Consider the following 26187-nt stretch of genomic DNA (forward strand, 5'->3'; position numbering starts at 1 on the left):
TACCTATACATATGTTTGCATACAGTTGTTGCATGTTTTCTTGAGAAAGGAGCTGAAAAGAGTTGCCAATTAATTATTTAGTGAATAGACAGAAAATTAATTGGTTAATGTTTTTTGAGAAAAACCAAACATTCCCTGAACTACTGGTCAAACAAAATGAGACATTTTTAAAAAAAGTCACCTTGGGCTTTTGGAAAGTACTTTTAATATTTACTGACACTTTACAGACCAAACAATCAATTAAACTGCACTAACACAACTTAGATTAATGTTACAGTACATATGAGCTTTACTGTCTACATAAAACAACTTCTCATTTCTACATTGTATGACATCAAGTGAGGATGAGTGTCATAAAGGGGTTTAGGACCGAGAACTGGAGTCCCCTTTTATTTCAGTTAACCTTACTCATGAAACTTCCACTGTAAGTGATCCATTTCTATGACCACAGATATTTTCAGGTGGTTTCTTTGTTCTGATGAAGCACAACTCAATTTAGTCAACGCCTGCAGCAACCTAGCAACCCTGCTGAAGGCAATAACCACACGGCAACCTACTGCGTCAGTAAAAACAAAAACTGTTAAGCTGTTTGTTAACCCCGTTACTGGTATATTTTGTTTGTTGCTGTTATGCTGTTGACATGAATGTGGACAAGATGTACTTTTCCTTTTTGTTTTGTTTCATGTTGTTACAGAATGTGCTGGCTGAAGTCATTTGCCTACAGCACTGTATTTAAAAAAACATGGAGGGGAACTCCACTAACTTTACTAACAAAGGTTAGTTTAGTTATGTGAGGAACTACTCAACCTGTGAAGCCACATATTACAGTTGTGTAATGTCTGTAGCGCTAAAGGGAGTTTTGTCAAGTTTGAGAAAATACAGTGTCTTCGGAGATCACAACCTTTAAAGGTCTGCCCTATAATATTGGTGCTTGGAGTTTAAAAGACAAGGGCATTTACAGTACCAGACTGAGGGGCGGATCTAATGTAAAGATGTTTTTGGTTGCATTATGGGAAATGTAGGATGCAGTGTTTTTGGATTTTGACTCATATTCGGCACTACGATACAGATTTCTGTCTTCGGTACTTCAATTTTGACCATTCTTTGGTAAATTGTTTTCTTCCACCTTTATGGAAGTGCAATACTAAACTGCTGGATTAACCATCTAAGAAGTGTCAGGTGCATATCATAACAAGATAGAAGAACTCTATGAAGTAAGAATCACTCAAAGCTGTACCAATGAATCATTTGGGGGGTTTTTTCCACCACAAAATTTAGTTTAATTTAAAGTTTATCAGCCTTACTTGCGGAGAAAATGTGACCCCCAAGCTTTGTTCACAGCTTTGCATGTGCAGATAAATGGCTGAAGAGGTACTTAAAAGGTTTCCCTTCTAGAGTAGTCAGTGAGTTTCATTCTTAGTTGCAAGTTAGATTAAAACTTCTTTCAAAAACAGACCTCATGGACACGGCAAGATATTGAGTTCAGGGTTAAGGTTAACCATCAACCAAACACATACTAATGGTCAATGCAGAGTCTTCATCCTTATCACAATACCAAGCACGGCCACTGACGCTCATGTTACGCCTTAATGGGTTTTCCATGTTCATATGTCACTCAAGGGTCAGATCGCCAGTATCACAAGGCTAACACTAGCAGCTCTGTGAGGTTGTGCTTTGTGCTAAATGCTAACATCGGCATGCTAACATGCTGATGTTTTAGCATGCATAATGTTTACCATGTTCATCATCCTAGTTTAATGTGTTGGCATTCTAACATTTGCTCATTAGCACAAAACTGAAGAAGATGGGAATGTCATTGGTTTTGCGGGTCTTTGCACTTTGGTCTAGATTGGAATATTTCAACAACTGTTGGATGGATTGCCTTGAAATTTTATATAGACATTCATAGTCCCCAGATGATGAATCCTAAAGACTGGTGATTCCCTGACTTCCCTTAGTGCCACCATGAGGTTGGCATATAGTAGTTGAAATATTGCAACAACAAATTGACGATTTTCCGTGAAATTCGGCACACATTCATGTTCCCCCAGGGATGGATGGTAATAACTTTGGTGCTTTTAACTCTTCATCGGGGGGCATATCAGCTTAAAATATGGTGTAATAAGGTTTAATTCATGCAATTACCTGCAAAACATTCTCATCAGCCCCGGCTGTACTTTGTGTTTAGAGCTAAATAGCAAACGTTAACATGTTACACTAAGATCGTGAACATGGTAAACATTATACTTGCTTAACATTAGCATGTGAACATTGTCACTGTGACAAATAACCAACACACAAAACAACACCAACACCACCACAGGGGTGGCACGAGTGACTTTTAGCGAAATATCTCAACAACTATCAGATGGAGTGCCATTAAATGACACTTATGTCATTTTGATGATCCTTTACTTTTTATTCTATAGGTCAAAATTTCTGTTGGTCAAATACTTTGGTTTAGAGCTACATTGATTAGTTGATTACTCAAATAGTCGACAGACAGTAAAATAATCAACAACTGTTTTGATAACTGATTAAACATTTGAGTCATTTTGGAAACGGTGATGCGCATTTTTCCCTATTTTCTTATATTTTATAGACCAAACAGTTAATCAACAAAATAATCTGCTAATTGATGATAGTGATAATGATGGCTTTAGAACAGGGGCTTTTAAAAGTCTGACACTGTGGGTCCCCCCCCAGACAAAAATCAAGATAAGTGCAATTTTGCTGTTTTCCTAGCCTATGTTTGTTCACATTTTGGCAAACGTGATACTATCAAAAGTAGGCAGGATGAGGTATTAGCAGTTACTGTTTGCAGTTTACCCACGGACTTACAGACAACTCTCTCTACATTACTTTGATGCAGAAGAAAACTTAAAAACATGATGTTTCCCTCGCAACTTCTGCAGTTATAAGAAGCATCTTTTTTTTTTGTGATTCCTTAGTGGATTTATGGTTGTTTAGTTGTGATGATGTCGATAATGATAATGAAATTATAAGTCACACAGATTTTGAAAGTCTGTTTGTTCAGATTGACTTTTTCAAAAGGTAGAGTTTTGACTCAAGAGAAGGAGTGCGATTTTGTTGCAAATTTCCACAGTTGGGATCTAAAGGTATCTTAATCGCCGCCTACTCACTAGCTTCCTATTCATAGCTTCCAATTCAGCAGTTAAAAGGAAACTTACAAATAGTGAGTAACCAGTCAAAACCTCACACACTTTGACTGGTCAAATCTGGACTAGATTGTTCCAAACAAGCTAAAGACTCTATAAAACACAATTTCAGATTTATGAAACCTTTATTTTTGAAAACTGAATAATAGTGACTTAACAGCTTTTTTCCCATCCAGACCAAATCAAAAACCACTACACTTGGACTTATCAAATTTGAACTAGATTGTTCCATGCTTCATTGACATGGAGAAAAGAGGAATAAGTCTGACATTGCTATTAATCACCACCAATATCTACAGTAACAATATTATATGGACTGTGTTTACTGTAGGAAGGCTATAGTAACCCTGTAGCTCCTAAGGTAACCTGTGGTGACCTTTTTGTACGCCAAACAGGTTTCTGGCATCATTGTGTCAGTGTGAAAGGCCCACATTGTTGAGTGGCTTTGTTAGGTCTATGTCTGGACTCAAAGGTGCCTTTTGTTGCTTTCTAATTTGAGCTCAAGATCAAAAGACACTTGTTAAGAAATCCTTTTGTAAATAGACTGACGACAGGTGGCAATTCCGGAAAAAGTACTGCGAAAGTTCTTGCAAGTAACACGCTCTCCGTCCAAAACCTTTCATCAAAAATTGTACGAGAACCAAAGTTTTTTGGACGAAAAGAATATTAATCTGACACTTACTGAGACCTGTGGCCTTACAGGGCATGCTTTTTATTTAAGGGGAGTAGGCAGTTAACGTGATCAAAAAGATGGAGCTACAGTGAAAACAACATTTAAAGTTGTCAGAGGGCACCAGGGAGAGCGTTCATGACTTATTACACACATTTCAAAACAAAAAAAATACTACTCAATCGGTGGCAAGAGTCAGCTGATGAAGTGTTGAATTCACCGAGACTTCTTTGACAACTTGACATGCAAATAGTACTTTTAATCAGTTACAGGAAAACCTCCTACAGTAGGGAATCTCCATGGAAACCTTAATATCTCAAAGGTAAAGTACCTTAACCTTGTGCTGGTTTAACTGTCACTGAAAAACAGAGTCTAAAGGTTCGCTTCTTCTTTGTTTTGCTTTTCTCAGAGCGGTCTTTGAGCAATCAAAGTAAAAGGCCCTTGAAGAGGACTACCAGTATGATGGGAGGTCAAGGGATAACCCCCGCACGCACAAACATTTCAAGACTTTTAGCTTGAACAGATGTGGTAGCAGGTTTACTCCACTTTTTTTTTTTATGTATGTCACTGTCATTGATGATATTGGTCTGCATGAGCATTTTACGTTATTGAGCATCGTTGGTTGTTCTTTTAAAAATGAATCCAATTTCAGCAATGTTAGACAAAATATCCTATGGTACCTTTAAGGTGCACTACACAAATGTATTATGTCTAAATTTAAGTATTGGGCGACGTTTCTGTGACTTGAAATACTTCTAAGACACTGATGTACAATCTGTTCTTTTAACAATTACAACTATAATAAAATCAATATTTTTAAAATGTTAGTGAATTAAACAATTAAATTTGTGCCATGTTAATATAATGATTATCTCCCCCAGTATGTAACCTGAAGGGGATATAACATATATAAATAAGTAATGTAACATTGCTTGTTCTAATGTGCACACTATTTAACAGAATATAATAAATTTCGGGACAAACTTTGGAGGATGGTCGGGGTGATGATGTGGTAAATTAAAAATGACCAAAGATACCTGTATATAGTTGTAGTTATATTCAGAAAGGCTCCATGTTACCCATTTATCCATGTTCCACATACTTCATACTGAGATTTTTGGGGATAAAGGAGGCACAGAGTAAATGCTGCACAATGTCTTTTTCCGTTTTGGTTATAAATGGTTTCATAATTCTCTGAAAAATGGGTTTATTGGGTGTTTATACTCAAGACGTGAATTGGATATATCCTTTAATAAGGAAAAAAAAAATTCTGAAATGGATGAAGAATCCTTATCTCTGATGAGCAGGACATGACAACCGGGATCATAAGGTGCCATCTCTACATTACATTTACACCCCTGGTCCAGGAGTCCTGTGTCTGACCCGTTCAGACACAACACTACGGATAAAAACAGACAAAAACCATCTCTTGGGACCAGGTTTGAATGTCTGTCCTCTGCATGCAGTTGAGAGATCCAGCGTATCTCTTACGGTTAAGATTTCATCAACAGCAACAGAGTCTGTCCTTTGTTGGCACAACGGCGCTCCCTTGTGTCTAACCCTGAATCGCATCACATCTCGTCCCCTGTCAGTTGAAGACACCGGGCAAGGCTGTAGGTCACAACACCATGAGCTCAAGGAGAAACCACTGACTGCAACCACGCTGTACATATACATGGAGCGTATATATATATATATATATATATATATATATATATTCACACCACAGAGGAAAAAGATCAAACTTTCCTCTCTCCGCTCCCTCCCACTCTAAGTGTTTTCCAACCTGACTCATGGTTTTCCATTGACGCTGCTGGCAGACGCGTAGTTCTTGTTGCGGCTCAGCCAGGACGACAGGAGGTTGCGGGGCCTAGGTGGCCGGGCTGGGGCCTGCGCTAGGCTGACCGTGCGCGGTGAACGCCACACCTTAATGGTAGAGTCATCGCTGGCGGACAGCAGCAGCTCCTGGTTGGCGGGGCTGAACGCCACCGAGTTCACCACGTCATCGTGAGCCAGACGTGCCAGACAGATGTTGTAGTGGCGGTCCCAGATGTAGCCGTGCTTGTCTTCAGCTCCACTACAGGTAGGAGAGTGTAGGCATAAGTCAATAAAGCCTTCACAGTGAAATAATTATAACACTGCCGTCAAAGTGTGTGCTTCAGTCTGTCATTACTGCCACAACAGAATATTACTTTCATTATCGCTTAACCTGTTAAAATAGACCGTCCCGTCCGTGGGAACCTATTTGTGTTTTCCCCAAAAAAAGGTCCTAGTACAAGACTTACATTCCCTTTTTCATGCCAAAAAAATTAGCAAGGCAGAAAAACCTACATTTCTACCATGTTTGTGCCTCTGTAACTTTGGTTCGGTGTCTCTTGTAGTCATTCTGACTTTCTGATGATAACATTAAAGAGTTGCTTTTCAAAGGAGACCAGGGTTATGACTGTAATCAAAAGGTTTGGGTACATTATTTTTGGATTTGTACACAAAAATGGGGCTGTCTGGTAACGGGTTATTCCAGTAATTATTTATTTGATTGTGTGGTTTGTAAAATCTTAGAGAACAATGAAAAATATCCATCATAAGTTTCCAGAACTCAAACTGATGTCTTCAAATTGCTTGATTTGTCTGACTGTGTTGAACAGTCCCAAAACTAAATACACCTTCACAGTTTACTTTCAAGAAAGACAAGAAACAGCAACAAATCCTCTCACATGTGAAGCTGGAACAAGGGAATTTTTAGAATTTGTGCTTTAAAATTATTTAAACAATTAATCCGCTCTAAACATTATCGGCTTTAAATAACTATCTTGGCAAATAAAGACAACACTAATGTGCAATATAATCAAATCAAAAACAATTCAGTAGCTGAATGAAAACTAAACAATATGGTTTCTAAACTGTACATAAATGCCATTATGAATATTTTTTCTCTAGGCTCAAGATTTTCATTTTTCATTGCCTCAACACCATGAGTATATGATGTGCAGTATAAACATTATGCATGATAAAATAATGATAGAACAAACAATGGTAAACAGCAGAGATGAGCAGTCAAATTGTGGTAACAGATTTCACACCATTTCAGTATCACTTCCCGATTCATACATGGCCACTTAATGGCTAAATGCAGGCAAATTAATGGTAAAGACTGTACGTGTTAAAGCTGCATCTAAGATATAAAATATTTTTGCAAAAGCGCACAGTCTGTCACCCACCTGGCGACAAAGTCTCTGCTGACGTCGAGGAAGATAAAGAAGCACTCGTCGTTAGGAGTGAAGGCTCGGTGAGCACGCAGACTCCTTCTCTCCTCTCTCAAACTCTTAAGGTCGATGACATGCAGGTCTATCTCCTCTGCAATGGGAGGCGGAGACATGGGGTCAGAGATCACACATCCGGCTGGCCAGGCCCGGCTGTTCACATAAAGGTACCTGATGAATGAAAGCAAAGGAGTAAAGTTAGAGTTGTAAAGGCCTTTCTAATCTAATGATATATGGTGATATATGGTGCTGCATTGAATTTTACAAACACAGATATATGCTGTTTCTGTACTAGCCAGTCTCGAGATATATTCACAAGACTTTTTAGGTTTGGAAAATATATTGCGATGCTACATTGCATGGCCGTATGTTGACACTCAGATTCAGATGTGATAACTGAGCATCTTGTTCAGGATCTTGGGCATTATTATACTGCTATAACAGTATACGATAAGGCCTGGCTCACAGTTGGTGTTCCAAATTCATCCCAAAGGTTGCCCATGGGGTCAGCGCTCGGTGCAAGCAAGTCAAGTTCTTCCAGGCCAAACTCGGAAAAATCATTTCTTTATGGACCTTCCTCAAACTCGTGCCACCAAGTTGGAAGATAGCTGTTTTGTCTAAAATATCATTGTGTGTTGTAGCAAATGGAATGAAAGCTCCAAAAGTGTGAAAAACAGCCAAATACCACAAACGTATGTGGGCCAGGTTGTAAATATGGGATTATACAACGTATTTTCTACATTCAATATTATAATGTGTGTCTTCATTTACTTACCTGTGGTCTGGAGAAAGGCCCATGCCAATAATGTGTCCATGGATATCAATGACGTGGTCCAGGGAATCCAAAATCTCATTTTGACTTTGCTCTTCGCCAGGGACAGGACCACCAGTCGTCATCTGGTCAGGCTTGATCCGCTTAATACCTGGAAAGGTAGAGCAACTACTACATGAGAGGAGACGTCTGACAGCACTGTGACTGATTTTGCTTGCACAAAGCTGCACTCTATTTACATCATATCTGCAAGATTTGGTTTAGTCCCCGCAGCTTGGAAACGATCATACCTATCTGGTGAGGCGAGTATGTAAGGCTGCCGGTGGTGAAGAGTAAGTAAGTTTTGTCTTCTCCTTCCCCAGGCTCAGACGGCTCAATGAGGTTGGTGTCAGGTGCTTTCGTGTGGGCTCTGCCCATCGTTTGGGCCACCGGGGTCTCAACCTCCAGCTCCGTGGACCCTACATTTTTACGACTCTGACAACAACGATGAAGGAGCGAGGCAGAATGAAGAATGAATGAACAATATTACCTTTAAAAAAATGGAACAAAATGCCTGAGAGTGTTGCATCTAGCTCACCTGTATGACGTGCTCCAGGGTCGAGATGGTGGGCTGGGGGAGGCAGGCAGTGGAGAGGCCGGGACACCTCGCTTCCCTCTGACACTCCTCCTCTTCCTCCTCCTCTTCTTCTTCGTCTTCTTCCTCGTCTTCTTCCTCGTCTTCTTCCTCGTCTTCTTCCTCACTGCCAGAGGTTCCCAGGTCAAAGAGGAGTGGCTGGTGCTGCTGCTGCAGCCCCTTCTGCCTTTGAGCCTGAGATTGGGCCTCGTAGTCCAGCAACAAGTCCGGGTTGTCATGACGACGGCAGTGGGCCACCATCACTGTGCGGATGGTGCTGGCATTGATGTTCTGTATCTGGAAAAGGTGCTTGACCACGTTGACGTTCTTTGATTCAATATCCTGTTGCGGAAATGAAAAAGGGTTTGGAGGAGAGAAGACAGTGTAGGGGATGTGGAAATGTACTCGTTTTCATTCACATTTATTGCTGTAATTACAGAACATTTACACACTCACACGTTCTGTACATTCACAACTGGGAGTTGCCGATTTAATTGAATTGGTTAAATACTTAGCAAAGGAAACAAATTCTTCAAATCCAAACAAATTCAAACTGATTATAGCATCTCGATACAGTGTTGTTATAGCAATCATGGAAGAATGAAAACAACTGGCACATGTAATGGAAAGATTTTTAAATACCCGAAGAAGAAGAAAAATTTATTTTAAGTGTTTTAGAGACGTTCAGCAATAATATACTCCAGTGTAGCGATACAGGTCAAAGAGCTTCTTCCTGTAGATCTATATCTGCAGAGAGTTTTTGAATGACTAATAAGCATTAACTGCTGCGATGTGTCTCACCTGGATGATGTTATGGAGCCTGAGCACAGAACAGGTCACGTTGTCCGTCCAGCGCAGGTTCCCAGAGATCAGGTGGGTCTCATTCAGCCAGCAGCCAAACACATCGTATGGTTTGTTCGTCACCCGTGACAAGTGTGTGTAATTAGCTGTGATGGTGCATAGAATGGGGAGAGTGAGAGAGACAGCTCCAGGTAAATTCAAACACACTGTAGCTGCTATGAAACAGCTGTATCCTTGCTTTACTATACATGGTTCTGCTTTCTGTCAGATTAGTTTTTGGCCAGTCTCCAGCTGTTTGGAAATGTAAATAACACACACTTATGCGTGTTTGTAATAAGCAAGCTAAGCAAGCTAAGACCTTGTGATGCTGATCACACCATTTTCATTTTTACAGTCTATATAATTTAATGAGGCTGAAAGCATTCCATAATGTCGGCAATCAACACATTGGAGCCACTTAAGAGCATGTTTTCAGCAAAAAAACCGAAAGACGTCACTGTGTTTACACTGTATTTTATTACAGCATCAAAGATATCATGAGACCATTATTACTGTCTCACAGCAGTATCGCACTATGAGTGAGCAATGACTCCCATCCCTGATATGAGCTACATGTACTAAATGCTGTTTCTCACATACTTTATTTATATTTATCTAGATCAGCCTTATTCCGGCACAACTGTATCAGGTCAAATAAAAGTCAATTTACGTAAATGTTACTTGTATGCTCTAATCTCAAAGGTTATCACACACAATGACGGCACCTTTGTTTGTGGGAGGAAAAACTCTGACGTAATATTGGTGTTAAAACAAAAAATAAATTCATCTTGAAGACACATCAACAGGAAATGATGGCTGTTGACTAATTTCTTTCTTGGTTCCTACCCAGACTGATGACTGCAATTTCCCCAAAAGAGGAGTGGTGTGGGTCCAGGAAAACACCAGACACAAGCAGCAGGCTGTCATCAGCATTGAACTGGGAGAACTGGGTGTAGCCCCAGTTGAACTGCTGCATGCTGGAGCTGTGCACCAATGAGATATTACCATCCGGCCGCTCCGCGTCCCACAGCTGCTCACAAGAAGGCAGACGACAGGTTTGAAAATAAGGGAATGGATGATAAAGATGAGGACAGCTCCTGCTAATGGTTACACATTTATCAGATCAGATCTGAAAATCAAGGAGTATAGTATACACCAAAAAGCTCCAACATTTGAAATCACAAATATTATACACAGATAATTTCCCTCTCTAATAAAAACTGCTTTGGCCCTGAATTGTGTACTTAAGAGCAGGACTATCAGTACACAAGAGAAAAGAAAAGCCCTACAGTTTGATAAGTAACCTAATACTGAACACAATCACTTGTCACACCGGCAGAAAGTAAGTAAATAAGATCCAGGCTGATCAATAATACTTTAATCCCTACCTTAACAGTGCAGTCTTTGGAGCAGGAGGAGAACCGGTGACCACTGTGAGAGAAAGCCAGGTGGAGGACTTGATCGCTGTGCTCTTTCAGTGTCTGAACCTCCACACAGGGGATACAGTCAAACAGACGCTTGAACTCCCTGTACCACGACACAGCCGCTGCATAATGGTAGATTATTATTATTGTCATTTAAAACTTCACTCAGTCCGAACATCTTTTGAAAAAGTGTGTTTTTGTACTTTAATAACTGTAGTCTTTTAATTCCCGTGTGAAACATATGGTTATAAGTACTGACCTGGGTGTCGGGGTACAGAGCGGGGGATGCGGTAGTAGCTGTAGAACAGCTCCCTCCACAGGAACTCATCTCTGGAGACCGCCAGCCACTGTCTGCACGTCAGACCAGCTCTCAGCACAGCATCATGGGGCAGACGCAGGAAGATCTCCAACACCAGGCTATCTGGCAGAACTTGGCCACACTCCATAATACCATCCTGTGCAACACACACACACACACACACACACACACACACACACACACACACACACACACACACACACAAACACACACGGGTGTGATGTTATATGAAAGCAAATAAAACCCCTTAACATACAGTTTCCCCTTTTTGTTTCCACTTAAGTAGCTTAAAGGTTTTAATAATCATCTAATTCCAACTTATTCTGTATTTGTTGTTACAACTGTTCATTTGAGCTACATGATGTGACATAGTCAAACCCAAGAGTCCAAGATTTTAATGACTGCATTATTCAATTAGATGGAAATTTTCTAAATATCTTGTGCAGTATTTTATACACATTTCCTAAAACTTCCCAAATTTGGTATGTTTGGAAGCATTGGGATCTCCACTAGAATATAAAATAGAGGTCTTTGGGTTTTAGCAAACCTTGGCTGCACAGCATGGGTTCGTAGTAACTGACCAACTGGGGTGCTGCCAATTAGTAAGGGATCAAAACATTTTCCCCTAATAGAAGACTGCAACTAATTGTTATTTTCACTATTTATTAATCTGCTGGTTATTTTTCAATTAACTGGTTCATCGTTTGAGAATTTTTGGCAATTTTGCTTGAAAACAACTGAAACTATTAATCAGTTATCATAATAGATTAACTTTCTATTAATCAACTACTCAATTAATTGACTAACTGTTGCAGCGCTACATTAGATATCATGCACAGATTTATTTAATTACTCCTTTATTCAAACATGTAGTCTCACTGAGATCAATCTCTTTTTAAGAGAGGCATGCATACAAGAGTAAACATAAAATTCACACACACACACGTAAGATGTTAGTTACATATTAAGAAAATACTCTCTTAGATTGTTTAGTTTTTGTTTGTTTTTTTGCAGGTCATTCCATCTGAATGAGAATATAAGATGTAAAAGTGCATACAAAGAGCCTACCGTCATTGATATAAATGGGGTGGACAAAATAATAGACACACCTGACCTAACGCAATACAGCACCACAAACTGCAGCCTCCAAAATTATCATAAGGTTTGATCAACACCTCTCTAAAACATCTTTAATAAAAACTGAAAATTCTAACCTTCATGAAGATAGGATTTACTGCAGGACTGTTGGATTAGAATGAATTAGTTATAGCTAGGTGTACCTAATACACTGAAAACTGAGTGTATATCATAACGTTGGAGAAAATACCATGAAATCAGTCAGTAGGTTATACTTTCTGGATCTGTGCACCCATAAACAGCCTGAGGCTCCACTTCTATAATGTGAGACTGACAGCTGAGAGTTTTACCCACTGGTGTATGTTACAATGCACAGGCAGCACTGAGCTGTGCACCTCATTATAAATATCATCAATATGTTACTAGACATGTCAGTGGATGGACACCGAACTTAAAGCCTCTACGTGTTTCTCGGTGTGTGAAATACTGCAGCGTCGCTGTTGGAACAGAGCCATGTTAGCGATGCATTACCTCTACTACAACCTGTCACAACCGTGTAACTTTAGGAGTTTAATGTGAACTAAATTTCAGAAAAATTAACCAGTAGTCTTATCCTTCTTTACTCGGCTCGTCTTTGCTGAACCAAACCGCCGTGTGAGGATGACCTAACGTTGACATTCTTGTCGCCCAGCGTAAAAACTAGTAACAAGTTACGGTTTTTACACTGAGAGCAAACGGCACAGCCTTCCTGGTGACCTCCGAAACATTGGCATGATAAAAGCCTGATACCAAACGGACCTTTTTGTGTGTTTGTTGATCAAAATCACTTAGATTACACATAAGCTAGCCAGGTATGTCCATCAAGCTAACGTTAAGCTAGCCGTTAGCTGGCATTTGATTTAAACTTTTAACTGCGTCTGACGATTTAATTTTGACGATAAGCGGTTACTTTCATAAATCAGCGCCTTCCTTGCATGAGTTAATCAGCATGGCTCAGCGAAAAGTTGATGACATAAACTGAGACCCACCTGCTGGATCAAAGTATGTTGGAGGAGAAAATCAAATGGCTAGCTAGCGCTAAAGGCTAGCGACAGTGAAATTACAACAACGAGACTCTACTACCAGATAACAGAACCATCGATGCAACAAGGCCAACTCAATCTATCTAAGATATCTATCAAATCTATTTGTTGAATATAATTTGTATTACTAAAATATCTGCAAAGTAACTAGTAATTAGTGAAGCTTTGAAATAAACGTGGTGGAGCAAAAATTTCAGTATTTCTGTCTGAAATGCAGTCGACTAAAAGTAGTACAAAAAGCTAAGTACAGTATCCTAAGAGTAGCCTATCCTACATAAAGCAGAATTAAATGTGTTTAATATCATAGAGCTAAGGAGAAAACTGATTTGCTGACATGAAGTATGAAACAGATCCACTGTATGTTTTTCCTCAAATCTTCTTTTCTTACTTGTAAGTTCTAAAACACACACAATCCTTTTGATAACAATTGTAACTTTGATCATGTTTGCAAAGTAATGTTGGGACAAAATAGAAAAAAGAAAAAAAAAACCACAGTAATGACTACTTGTGACCAAAGAGGAAAACTCCCCCCAGTACAATCTTCACTCATTTGTTAAATTGTGAAAAAAATAACAAACCTCATTTCAACTTTAAGGCTTCTGTTGACACAGAGAAGACTGCATATTACGAAGAAAAAGTTATTATACGTGCATAAAAAATAATTTAATAATTTCTTTATATTTATATTTTCTCACAAAAACTAACAAATAACTTTTACTGCAGTTGTTACACTCAAATGCTGATAGACAGAATGAAAAGATCCCCGTATCAATTTATACACTGTTCTGATCTTACTTACTGTCAGTAGCAATATCTCTTTTTGTTCACTGTTTTCATGCCAATGAAGTAAGCATGGGAAAAAATGAGGGGAAACACACGTAACCAGTAATACTATACTTCCAATATCTGTGGGGTGACTCTCAGTTCACTGACACCACAGTGAGCATCTGCCAGTAGAGAATTAGAGGCTCTGGGACTGAAAACCGCAGCGTCATTGTCTTGTGGTGTGAGCGCACTCACATCTTAACACTGACTGCGTGGGAACAGCAGAGCTTGACTTGGAGACGAACTTGTGAGGGAAAAAAATTCAAGCGGAATGATGCTGTGACTAATATTCTCTGGTGAGTATTGAAACCTTTTCGAGAGAGGACAAAATTATAGTGAGTTTTTAGACACACAGTTTAGTATCCAACAGGTTTTATGAACGAGGTGAACTATGACATTTATTTTCCCATAGACAGCTTTATTCTTTTCACTGTGTTTAGAAACAAATTTGAATGAAGTAAAGTCTTAAAACATGAAAATGCACTGTAGGACAGTGTGTAAAACAAACCTGTTAAACCTGATAGGGCTAGGATCGTGTTACCTGCCACGACATTAACTCAGCAGAAAAGACTTGGCAGCAGCGTGGCTGATACCACAAACAGGTAAAGTAATAATCCCTGTCTGTTTCACACTGTTTCCCCTAAGCACTGAGCCACGCGGCTAACTGGATAGTTTCTTGCTGTGGCTCCTCAAAGAAGGACAGGACGGCAGCAGGATGATTAGACCAGTGTGAAGGTGCTCCTCATTGGGTCAAATGATGCCATTTTGAAACAAGGATCTACATAGTGTGGATGATTAAACGGTCTTGCTTTCCTCACCGTGCAGGGCAGAAAGTGTGGACAGTTTCTAGTGATGAAACACCATCCGGTCAGATTCCTCCCTAATTCCTCCCAGCAGAATGGACAGAAGAGATGCCCTAATTTCTCCACCTGCTCATTTACCTGCGAGGTTTACCTACTTGCAGCGTGTCCAGTCTGTGTTGCTGTGCAGTTGTTATAATGACGACTTGTCTGAAAACTCCTTGTTAGGAAGATGGATAATGTCTGACAGCTGACAAATGCAGCAGTGGCTCAGAAGTGATTTACATCTACTGTACGTTCCAATCACCTCTATGGTAATGTAGTAACCCAATGAATTAAATAAATGGTTGTTGAGATCATGTAATTGTCCGTGTCATGAACTCATCTTTACACTCCCTCCTGAAGAGGCTAATTTCTCTCTTTTTCCTGAGTATCTGGCGTCATCATGTGGAAGAAAAAAACAACTGCAGGAGCCAATCACCCGAGAAGATAAAGACAGAAAACCGGTTTATTGATTACTGAGAGGACAGAATTTTGAATTCTAAGATACGAAAGTAGTATATTGCAAACACGTTTTTACTCAGTAGCTAATCATTAGGAACTTTTCACCACCAAATGAGAGAACACATAGACTGTCAGCCGTTTACACATGCACAGTGTATTAGATTAAAAAAATATTGTCTTTTTTGGTTGTTTGGTCTCTTTCTGCTCGTTAAGTCTCTTTTTGATTGTTTGGTCTCCTTGCAGTCAATCTGTACCGATCTCTTTAATTGTTTTTGTACCCTTTTGTAGTCGTTTTGTCTCTTTTGTTCATTTTGTCTCATTTGGTAGTTTTGAGTCTCTTTATAGTCGTTTGAGTGACTTCCCAACAAGAAATGTTGATAGTCACCTCGAACAGTGGCTCTGGTCCAGGGGCCCCCGTGACCCCTTGGGCCCCTGGGCCTGTGCTCAGTAGGCCCATTCAGTAATTTGCCCATGTGCAGGGCCACATAGACTGAAAGACACATTCTCACCTACAACATTTCAGGGTCTCCATTGCACTTAATGCACCTTTCCTTAAGCACCCTCTGTCTTTAGACTGTGGGTGGAAAGCAAAGCAACCAGAGGAAATCAGCGCAGACAGGAGGCGATCAAGCCTCCTCCATACGGTCTCTTCAAAATGCACCCAGGCAAGGACGAGATACTTAGTTTAGAAAATGGACAGATCTTTTATTAATAGATTTATCACTCCTGAGTACAAGCATCATCAATAAAACATTTTTTTCTGGATTTCTGGAGAACTGATGTGTTACTAATAAGAGCAATGAAAACAAGCCACCACATAATTAGCAAGAACGTGGCAAAGTGAGTGTTTCTTAGTAAGATAAGTGTTTAAGTGAGGGACTCTCAGACAGGGTTCTTGTTTTTAATTCAAACTTGGTATTTCCTTCAGTCTTTGGTCTGGATTTTACTCTCTAAAGAAAACTGGTTATAAGGCATTCTCTCTTTTAACAAAGGCAGACCTCTACGGATGAAATTCACCGTACTGGATGCTGCTGTTTTACTGAACCGCCTATAAAGAATAAAAACATAATCACAAAATTCAGTGCTTAATTATAACAGATTGAAAATCATACTGTATGTAATATCATATCATTTATTTAGAATAGAAGAAAGCACAAATGTATTTACATTCACATGTACAGTAGCATACATTACAATTTTACAATTACACGGTTCTCCAAAGTATACAGGCTGTACAAGGTTAAAGTGACAATTTCAGTTTACAGTGTGGAACAATGCAGCTGAAACGACGTACACTGGCGGCCACATCCCCTAGTTTCTACTGACTGTACAAGTCTCTGACTGGAGGTACTTTTCACCTGAGCTGGTGAGGATGTGATGCAAAATAAACATGATGCAAAAATGTAGAAAGGATCTGTCTTGTCTCACAATGTGGTGATATCTGACTCATGTTCAGTTCTGAAGTTTACACAGAGAAGCACGATATAGGTGGGTTTTTTTTCAGTATATTTCAGTATACTTCCAAAATTACAAACATTAAAACATCCTTCTGCTGGAATTTTGATCACATGATAGCCAAAGAAACAAGCAATACAAATAAGGCAAATTTAAAAAATGGAAATGTCTTTGTTGGATGCTTGGCCTGTCTCATCAGGAGCTCCCTTTACTTCTCCACTACAGCTCTAATCTAAAGTGCAACGTTGTTCTGCGTGACTGTCCCTCCGCGTTTCTGTCATCATAGCACCATCGTGGGGATGTGGTGCACCAGGGGCATCTGGTGCTGGTGAGGCATGGCCGTGAGCTGTGGGGGAGGCGGGGACACCTGGGAGGGCACGTCGGCGCCCGGCACCACCGGTTTGTGCCGCGCGCTCTTCTGGTGAGCCCGAAGGCCCGCCAGCTGGGAGTAGGCGCTCTGACAGACGTGGCACTTGTAGGGCCGCTCGCCGGTGTGCAGGCGGACGTGGTTGCGGAGCGTGGACGACTGGCTGAAGCGGCGGTTGCAGAAGCGGCACACGAAGGGCTTGTCCAAGGTGTGGATGCGCATGTGGGAGCGCAGGTTGCTGCGGGAGTTGAAGCCGCGGTGGCAGATGACGCAGCGCATGCGCCCGGCGGTGGTGGCGGAGGAGGAGGACGAGGAGGAGGAGGAAGGGGAGCACGAGGAATGGCCTTCACACGAGTGGGAGTCATCTGGGAGAGGAAACAAGGAGGAGGGAGAAGAATTAAAGGCTTTTCAGTTTGAGTTTGTCTCGGATTGGTGCTGCTGCCCAAAGGATCACAGGGTTTGTTTTGCGTTTTAAACGTAACCAAAATTTTTACTCTGTTTCAAAAATCATCCCTGGTGTTGACCCGGAAAACTACTCACCATTCCTGCTTTTCTTCTGGTGCTCTTCATCTGTTCCAGGAACTCCAGGGATTCCCAGGAATGTGTTGTGTGTGTTTCCATACCAGACGAGAAGCTCCTGGTCCGGTGGGATGGTCTGAGCCAAGAAGAAGAGAAGAGGGTCGGTTAATCGACCTGCCATTTAACTGCGCTGCTCTGGTGCAACCTGACAGTCGACTTCACCAAATTACACGACTCACATTTTAATTTCTCCCTTTGAGCTACAGGTGGCGCTGCTCTAAAGGACATTTACATTCTTGCAGGCCTCAATGAAAATCCCAAAGAGCCGCCCAAGGCCCGGTCCATGTTTACGCACAGTCGCACAGTATTAATCTTGCAAGCTGCTGCTGGAAACGTGTTTTTAGTCCTTCTCACCTCCACAGCCTTGTAGAAGATGCTGCTGCCGATCTGAACAACTTCCAGATTTTGCTCCTGCTCGTTCCGGGCGCACTTTATGTAGGTCATCCAGCTGCGCTGATCCTCCTGACTGGCGTCGATGAAATAACGCACGGTGCCGTCCTCATTGAACACCTGAGCGCACAGGGAAAACACGGGGATTAAGTTATTTTAAAATAAAATTAAAAAACACACACACACACACACACACACGGGAAACACGGGTTGTTCATCTTGTCATATTCACCACATTTTACAGGCCTTTCCCCACAAGCTGCATATATGAAGTCTACGCTCCACCACAAACCTCTGAAGTCTTAGCTCACCTCCCACATGAGGTTGTTATTCTTGAGCAGGTCCACGTGTTCAGGGGACAGGACTCTCCCCGTGAAAGGGCCCATCTCGGTTCCGGCTTTGATCCAGGTCTTGGAGAAGATGCCCAGGCCCTCCCCTGGGATCGAGCTCTGGGCGATGATCACCTCGCTGGGCAGCACCAGGCTGGACAGCTTCTGCACCTCTGCAAATATAAGGAAGAGACGTGGGCATGAAGAAAGGAAACTAAAATAGAATAGGACATCTTCGAACCGGGGTTTTTTTTTTTTTTAAATGTGCGGGAGAAAAACTGCTCGTAAATGTCATTTAGATCAGTTTTGTGGTCAAAGAGTTGTTCGGCGGCGTGAGTGGACGCCGAGGCCCCTCATGAAGCGCGGCTGCTGGAAGAAGTCGCCCTGAAAGCAACAAATGGACTGGATCTTATTTTAGTCACGAAATATTAAGCTAAACCTTATCCTCCGTTTAATTCGATTATCTGGCTGAATTGAAGGTTTTTGTTGTGCAGAGAAAACCCCCGTGGAAAGCATTTTCATCCGCATCAGAAAGCGGGAGAAAAAAGGCAAAAAAAAAAAAAAAAAAAAAAGATCGTGCGATTCTTTAATGTCAAAATCAAAGATTTTTTTTTTTGAGGCTGCGAAAAAGCCCTGCTGAATAGGGGTTAAATGGTCCTCTATTGCCCAGGGTCCAGCAATTTGTCATGCTTCAGATGTGATATTCATTAAAGTTTACTGGAAAAGAAACGGCTAATTCCAAATTCATTATCCTTTTAAGAACTTTGTAGCAATAAATTTGCGCTGAATGAGACGAGGACTTGTTTAAAAGACTAAGGAATTTCTGCGACAAAAAAATGGAAAGGCGATTAAATGGTTGACATGCAATGAATAGCATTAGATTTAGCCTTCACGGTGCATTATGCGAGGAACAGCAAATCTTTTAAGGGGAGAGAAAGAGAAAAGCTCCGGAGCCCCATAGCTGCCAAGAGAGGAAAAGAGACTGTCCGGAGATTGATGAATGCGGGATAAAAACCCGGGACATCTCAAAGAAAGGAAACCTTTCTCTCCTCGAGGTTTAAGTGGAAACTTTCCCAGGTCAAGCACAAAGTTAACCAAATGAATTTAATGCCCTGCGTCGCTCAATCAGCGGCAGTTACACGCCTAACGAGCCTCTCGAGGCGAGGTCTGGAAGCCCCGAAAGGGTTAATGCGTTAAATGGGTCGAAATAAAAGCAGCAGCAAAAAAAAAAAAAACACAACACAGAAAACAGCAACAAGTGAGTCAGAGAAGCTCTGTGGAATAAATGACCGAAATTATCGACAAAAGCTGCCCAAATGTAGCTGTCACACTGGGAAAGGGACACGTTTCCTTTTGGAGATCAGTGATACGGGTTTGTAGGAACTTGCGCACGATCTAATGTAAGCACAGTTTTTATTTAAAAAAAAAAAAAACCCCATATATTTATTTTATTAAACCTAACCAAACCACGATTTCTTGTTGGAGAGACGCCTTTTTAGACACATAAAACACTTAAAAAATCGCTAGAAAGAAAACTTCCTAAACATGCACAACAATGTGGCGAAGCAGTCACGACTAAAACAAAGTGACATTGCGCCCACAGTAAAGCAGCAGGGTCAGCGTACCTCCGGCGAAGGACTGGGCCAGCACCTCGGCGGTGAAGGCGGTCTTGGGGCTGCTGCCGCTGCCGCTGCCGCCGCCGCCGCCCGCAACGCCGCCGCCGCCGCTCTGCCGCTCCTCCGCCAGGTGTTCGCCCAGCACGTTCCTCCACCTGCCGTACAGGAAACTGTGCAGGATGTCTGAGGTGATCACGTCCGACAGCGAGCGGCTCGGGCACTTAAATCCAGACTTGAGAGCCAGAGCGTCGGCGGGCAGCACGGAGCCCATGTTGCAGAAAACCCAACAAAAAACACAACAAAAAAAAAAAAAAAAAAAAGGGAAAAAGAAAAAGAAATAGGAAAAGGAAACCCTTAAATGAGAAGAGCGGTGCGGCTGCGAGCAGAGCGAAGGAAAAGAGGGAGAGAGAAGAAGAAGGAGTGGACCCACAGAGCTGCTCCTCAGTCCGGCCCCTCTGCTCCAAACTGCCTGTGCGTAAAGCTGCCTCGCCTGGCTGCGAGGGTCTCTTTATATAAGTGGCTAGTGTGACCCCTGTCTAATTACTTATTAATGACACACCCCTCGCCGTGTGGACCTGGCTGCTGCACCACAACACACCAGCAGAGACATTAAAACACGCAGGAGAGAGAGAGAGAGAGAGAGGGGGGGGCACAACTTATTTGAATCATTATCTGGACTTTAATTTAATGCAACATCTCTATGCAAAGCTGCAAATGCATGCTGAGTAGTCAATACACGCACAATAAACACGTTTTAAAATATGTTTTAAGATCCAGCGAAATAGAAAGTGTGAAGCGCTTAAAAAGCAACGAGGGTTGTAAAAAAAAAAAAAAAAAAAGAGAGAGAGAGATTAGAGAGCAAATGGTGAACAGGCTGCGCTCAGTGGTCCATGTGAATATGAATGAACTGTACTCTGTTTACTAATGTGCATGGGTCGGTGCTAAAAGTGATGCAACAGGATGGCAGAATGTGAAAAGATGAAAACAGAAAAGAAAAGAAAGGAAAAGAAACGAAAGGAAAGGAAAAGAAAAGAAAAGAAAAGAAAAGAAAAGAAAAGAAAAGACTGCAGCCAGGTTAAGTGACGACTGGAGTTTGCTGTGCGCAGAAGTGGGTCATTGAGTCTGGGAGCTGCTCGCCCATTTTTTTCTCAGGCATTTCGTATTCATGCGGTGGTAATATTAATTTTTCTGGGCGTGTATGTGTGTGTGTGTGTGTGTGTGTGTGTGTGTGTGTGTGTGTGTGTGAGAGAGAGAGAAAAAAGTTAGCGCGGGAATAACAAGAATGGAAACAAGCTCGACGTGTTTTTTTTTTTTTTTTCCTTACAGCATTGTTCGCATGCAAAAAATGCAAAGCTGCTTTGACGTGGTTCACTTTTTCAAGCCCTTGTTGAGGTAAGCGGTTTAATATTCATGGATGTTCGGAGCCCCCCCCCCCCGGTATTGTGACAACGTTTAGATGAGTATATACGGCTCCTTTTCTTCTCCCCGGTCACAGTCCCCTGTGTTTTTTCCTCTCTCGCCTATTTTTCGGGCTTGATGGACTGGGGCTAAATGGGCAGTTTTCCTTCTTTTCCAGCAGAGAGGACATCTTTATTCCATCCCCGGCTCACAGGTTTCCCATTCAGCTCCCCTCCAAGTAATGTCAGGGCCCTTGAAAAGTGCTGCAAATCAATCTTTCATGGTGTTTTGAGGGCAATTTGACATCCATGCACTCCTCTTTTCACTCCGACAACTACGAGGGGGGGATTGTCCGAAAAGAGAGAGAGAGAGGGAGAGAAAACAAAACAAAACGAAAAACAAAACAAAACGAAAAGAAAAACAAAACAAAAAACGAGCAAGTTGTGCTCTCTCTCTCTCTCTCTCTGGACGAATATGCACCATGGCAGTGTAGTGGGAAAGAAGATATGGCCACCAAATACAATAGCGGAGAGTTTTGGGAGCAGCAAGAGATAGTGAAAAGGCAAGGTGAGTGACAGGGCACGAAAAAAGATTACTGTGAAAACAGCTGCTTTTTATGAGCGGGCCCCTCCTACGTTTGTCTCCCTTTCCCAGATGAAATTTCGCCGCTCTTTCAATGGGATTCTTTCTCATCTAGATTGATTTACATTTATAGCATTCATCGCACAAATCCGAGGTAAATGGCGGCGGCAGGGGAGGGAGGGGGGATGGGGGGGGGCAGCTTCTTTATTAAAGAGGAATTAAATGAATTGAATTGGGGTAACGCATGGATTTGATTTGCTTATTTATGCATTAACCTATGGCATTATTTGGAGCTGGTAAAGCCGCGGGCATGTCAGCAATAGCAAATCATCCCGCTTAGCTGTTCCATTGTAAAACAATTTAAGCTATTATTCTGTCCATTTAAAGCCTATCAATTTAATGTGGATGATTGACAATTATTGCACAAAGAATGCGGTAATTGTTTTTATTTCAAAGAGCCGGTGGGAAACCTATCAAAGAAGAGCATTTGTTTGTGGATAAATAGCAGAGTTTACGCTTATCAGGAGAGAGAGAGAGACCAATGGCCTGGAGAAAAAAAAAAAAAAGAAAAAAAAAGGGGGAGAAAATGGACTCGATCCTGTTGAAATAAAAGAGGGGGACGTTCAAACTTTAATGTCAAAATAACAGCAAGTAGAAGGCAAATGATAAGAAATTCAGGGTTGTTTTTTTCTGATTTTGCTTGAAAATTTTGCTTTTTTTCTTTCGTGTATTTTGCTCCTTAAAAATGAGAATTATAGTCAAAGAAGAAGAAGAAGGTGGCTTGTCCTAATAATTTGCACCGAAACACTCGTTGCTAAAATATTCCCAGTCACATTAAAAAGCGCAGGCCTGTTGGGGGGGGGTGTACACACACACACACACACACACACACACACGCACACACACTCCTGCAAACTGCTGCCGTCCAACCAGCTGGGAGAGGAGAGTGGAGAGTCTCCCGAGATGCTCCGCAGGGTCATTAAAAACAGATTAAGGTAGCAGCCACAGTGTGGAGGATACTGAAGATCGGCTTATCTGCTGCAAAGGTGAGAGGGCTGCACCCCCCCCCCCCCCAAAAGAGCTTTTTATTTTAGTTATTTATTTATTTTTGCCCCCCTCGTTGGACGGGACAGGGGGAGACAGGACACCTGCTTGTGTGTGTGTGTGTGTGTGTGTGTGTGTGTGTGTGTGTGTACCTTAATTTACAAAGCAAGGAAAACGGTTTTAGCCCACACATTGTTGGCTAAAATAATTCGAACATTATGACCTACTTTAACACAAAACCCCCCAGCACACACACCCAACATGCATTACATGTCGGATTCGTTTTATTTTCTGCCTCTTTTACCAACGGTGGAAAGTAACTAAATACGTGTACTCAAGCACTGTACAGTACTTGAGGTACTTGTGATTCCATTTTAGCCCCACGTTTACCAGCTGCAACATTCAAAATGATGCTTACACATTCATGCTTCGGTTACAATCTAATAACATAATACATATCATTCTGAAATGGGTCATTCTTCACGAGGAGTATTTTCACCTTTGGTACTTAAACGTATGTTCGAGGCTAACGCTTTATGTAATTTTACCGAGTTAAAATTTTGAACGCGTGACTTCTACTTGGGAGAGAACTTTTTCTGCACCGTGGTAAAAGACCCTGAGTGCTGCACAGGCACGCTGAATCATTGTGAACATGCACGATCAGCCGGACAGATCAATAAAACTCAATGAGAAAACCATCCATCGCTATTAAGAGGTATGACGCCTTAGATTGTGGAAGAAGTACTTAGATGTTTTACTTAAGTAAAAGTAGTGGTAATACCACAATTTAAAAGTATACTCAGTTACAATTAATTGTCCTGTGGGTAACATTTGACTTAAGTAAAAGTACAGAACTTGTTCAGAAGTGCTCATAATGCAAAATGGCTGCTTTCATTATGTTATATTACTGTTTTACTGTTGCTTTTTAAGTACATGTAGTGTTTTAATGTTGTGTCTGGCTGAGACGCAGCTCTCTCTTCCTGTGGATTTAATCTAGAACACATCATCATATCCTCTGAACTGACCATTTAATGTTAGTAAAAATCTTTACCTGCAAAGTAGCTATTGCTGACAAAGAAATCCGGTGGAGCATTAAACATATTTGCCTCTGAATTGTGGTGGAGTACAAGTATAAAGCAGCAGAAAATGCAAATACTCAAGTAAATTGCAAGTGAAATACTTGTGTAAATGTACTGTCCACCACTGGACAACACACACCTACAGAAACGGCAGTATATGCATTTAAAATGATCCAATTTTTAGTATTGTATATACAAAATGATTTTTTTTTTAAAAGAAAAAAGAAAGTGCAGACAATTAAATGTGTAATATTACTGACCAACAAAATTTTACCAGGACCTGAATATTTAGTGACTTGCCCCTGAAAATTAAAAAAAAAAAAAAAAAAAATCCCTGGAGCAGCACTGTCCCAATCACGGAGCGCTACTGTGTGATGCTCCAAATGCCAGTTGGTAAAGATGAGAATTCAAATGCTGCAGCATAAAATAACCCCCACCGGAGGAAAGGTGTCCGCGAATGGCTGACAATAATAATCATGCCTCGCAACCAGCATCTGCAAATGATCCCAGAACAACTAAGTTATTAGACGGCCATCGCGGACCACCGGGTCAGAAGTGTCCACGGGGACGGCACTTTAAAAAGGAAGAGGATCAAAATCAAGGGCTGGATTTGGAAACAGCTGCACGGCATCAACGCAGGGGCCAGTATGGGGCCATGCAGGGTCCACTGTGGCAGGAGCCTCCCTGCCGAGTGCAAAGATGCGAGTGTGACAAAAGCTGGAAAGGCTCTGGAGGGGGTGGAGGGGAACATCTCACTGGAGAGGAGCCTGAGGGATGAGATGCTGCTGCTGCTGCTGCTGCTGCTGCTGCTGCTGGACAGTTTACATGTGAAGGGAGGGAAAGGATGGAAATATTAAATGGAGTGTTTAGGCAGCAATGAGACCTGGAAATGTAGGAAATCCGCTACTGGTGAGCAATGAATAGATTGAAATTTGTCGTGGAAAAATAACTGTGTCTGAACCATAAAATAGCGATATGTTTGAGCAAATCACCACACCTGAAACCACACCTGACGCTGTATTTTGACACTTAACAGACTAGGCTGATGTAGATGTTGATACCAAACAGATTTTAAAGATTGGGCTCATAATATTGTTTAAAAAAAAAAATACAAAAAATAGAAACATTTTTTTTTTTTGGTCTTTTGGGTGCAAATGTATCGGTTGACCGACTGCAACAATTTGAAGTTAGATTTAAGGACAGATACAACTTGTCACATACAAATGCCAAAATTTCACTCAAAAGTTCACTGTAAAGTGTAGCAGTTAACATTAAGAACTTGTAATGATAGTATAACTCAACCACAAGAAAGGCTTGCGGAAAATTTATTTGAATTTGAGAACTGGCAAAAGACTATAGAAAATATATATTTTCTGCTTATAAAACATGAAAACATACAGTTGGCCTAAATATTCTTTATGTATCATCTGTTAGTATATACAACAGAGCTCTCAGAAAGTTTCCAACGTGAAGCCCAGAATATTCAACACTTGGTATCAGAATACAACAGAAGACATTCAAATGTTTATGATATTCATCAAACAGAAAATCATCTTAACAGAACACAATAAAGGTAGTCTGGATGTTTTTAATACATGGTTAACTGTACACATAAGGAGAAAGAAAAAAAAAAAAAAAACCAAACACCATAATTAGACATTTTGAAATTATATCCCTTTTCATTAAGAAATGACGTTAATACCAGAATCATTTTTCCGTAATAATGCATTATTTATATCATTTATATTAGATCACACAAAGAAATAAAAAAATTAATTTAAAAAGTTATTAGCATTGGACTGAGTCCAACGCCCCACTGAGCCCACGGCGAGGGCTCAGTGGGGCGTTAGTGAACTGGGAGGTACCAAATAAGAGTTTTTGATCATAATACTTAAAACATAAAAATACTACATTAATTATTACACAGGTAGAAGTACAGAGGCTTAGCAGTCTTGAACAGTTCAGGTACACAACATACACAAA

The 26187-nt window shown here is 41.0% G+C and overlaps 2 protein-coding genes and 1 long non-coding RNA gene across 3 annotated transcripts; 1 reads left to right on the forward strand and 2 right to left on the reverse strand.

Annotated features, from left to right (window-relative positions):
- Positions 1 to 190: 190 nt before the first annotated feature.
- fbxw5 (F-box and WD repeat domain containing 5) lies at positions 191 to 13288 on the reverse strand. Its single transcript, XM_040157073.1, has 10 exons — positions 13183 to 13288; positions 11018 to 11213; positions 10723 to 10880; positions 10181 to 10364; positions 9296 to 9441; positions 8459 to 8836; positions 8172 to 8355; positions 7885 to 8032; positions 7068 to 7280; positions 191 to 5926 (listed from the first exon to the last, which is right to left on the reverse strand). The coding sequence occupies exons 2-10, from the start codon at positions 11202 to 11204 to the stop codon at positions 5641 to 5643; spliced, it is 1884 nt and encodes a 627-aa protein (XP_040013007.1). The 5' UTR covers positions 11205 to 11213; positions 13183 to 13288; the 3' UTR covers positions 191 to 5640.
- A 918-nt stretch (positions 13289 to 14206) lies between these two features.
- Positions 14207 to 14970, forward strand: LOC120806201. Its single transcript, XR_005709653.1, has 3 exons — positions 14207 to 14357; positions 14707 to 14796; positions 14887 to 14970. It is a non-coding gene; the product is annotated as an uncharacterized LOC120806201 (long non-coding RNA).
- A 1518-nt stretch (positions 14971 to 16488) lies between these two features.
- LOC120806697 (PR domain zinc finger protein 12-like) lies at positions 16489 to 20372 on the reverse strand. The gene is made up of 5 exons (XM_040158074.1): positions 20192 to 20372; positions 18468 to 18658; positions 18121 to 18276; positions 17728 to 17842; positions 16489 to 17552 (listed from the first exon to the last, which is right to left on the reverse strand). Exons 1-5 carry the CDS (start codon positions 20370 to 20372, stop codon positions 17101 to 17103), a joined length of 1095 nt encoding a protein of 364 aa, XP_040014008.1. The 3' UTR covers positions 16489 to 17100.
- Positions 20373 to 26187: the final 5815 nt, after the last annotated feature.

This window comes from Xiphias gladius, chromosome 20 (assembly GCF_016859285.1).
Source record: "Xiphias gladius isolate SHS-SW01 ecotype Sanya breed wild chromosome 20, ASM1685928v1, whole genome shotgun sequence".
NCBI classification, from domain to species: domain Eukaryota; kingdom Metazoa; phylum Chordata; class Actinopteri; order Istiophoriformes; family Xiphiidae; genus Xiphias; species Xiphias gladius.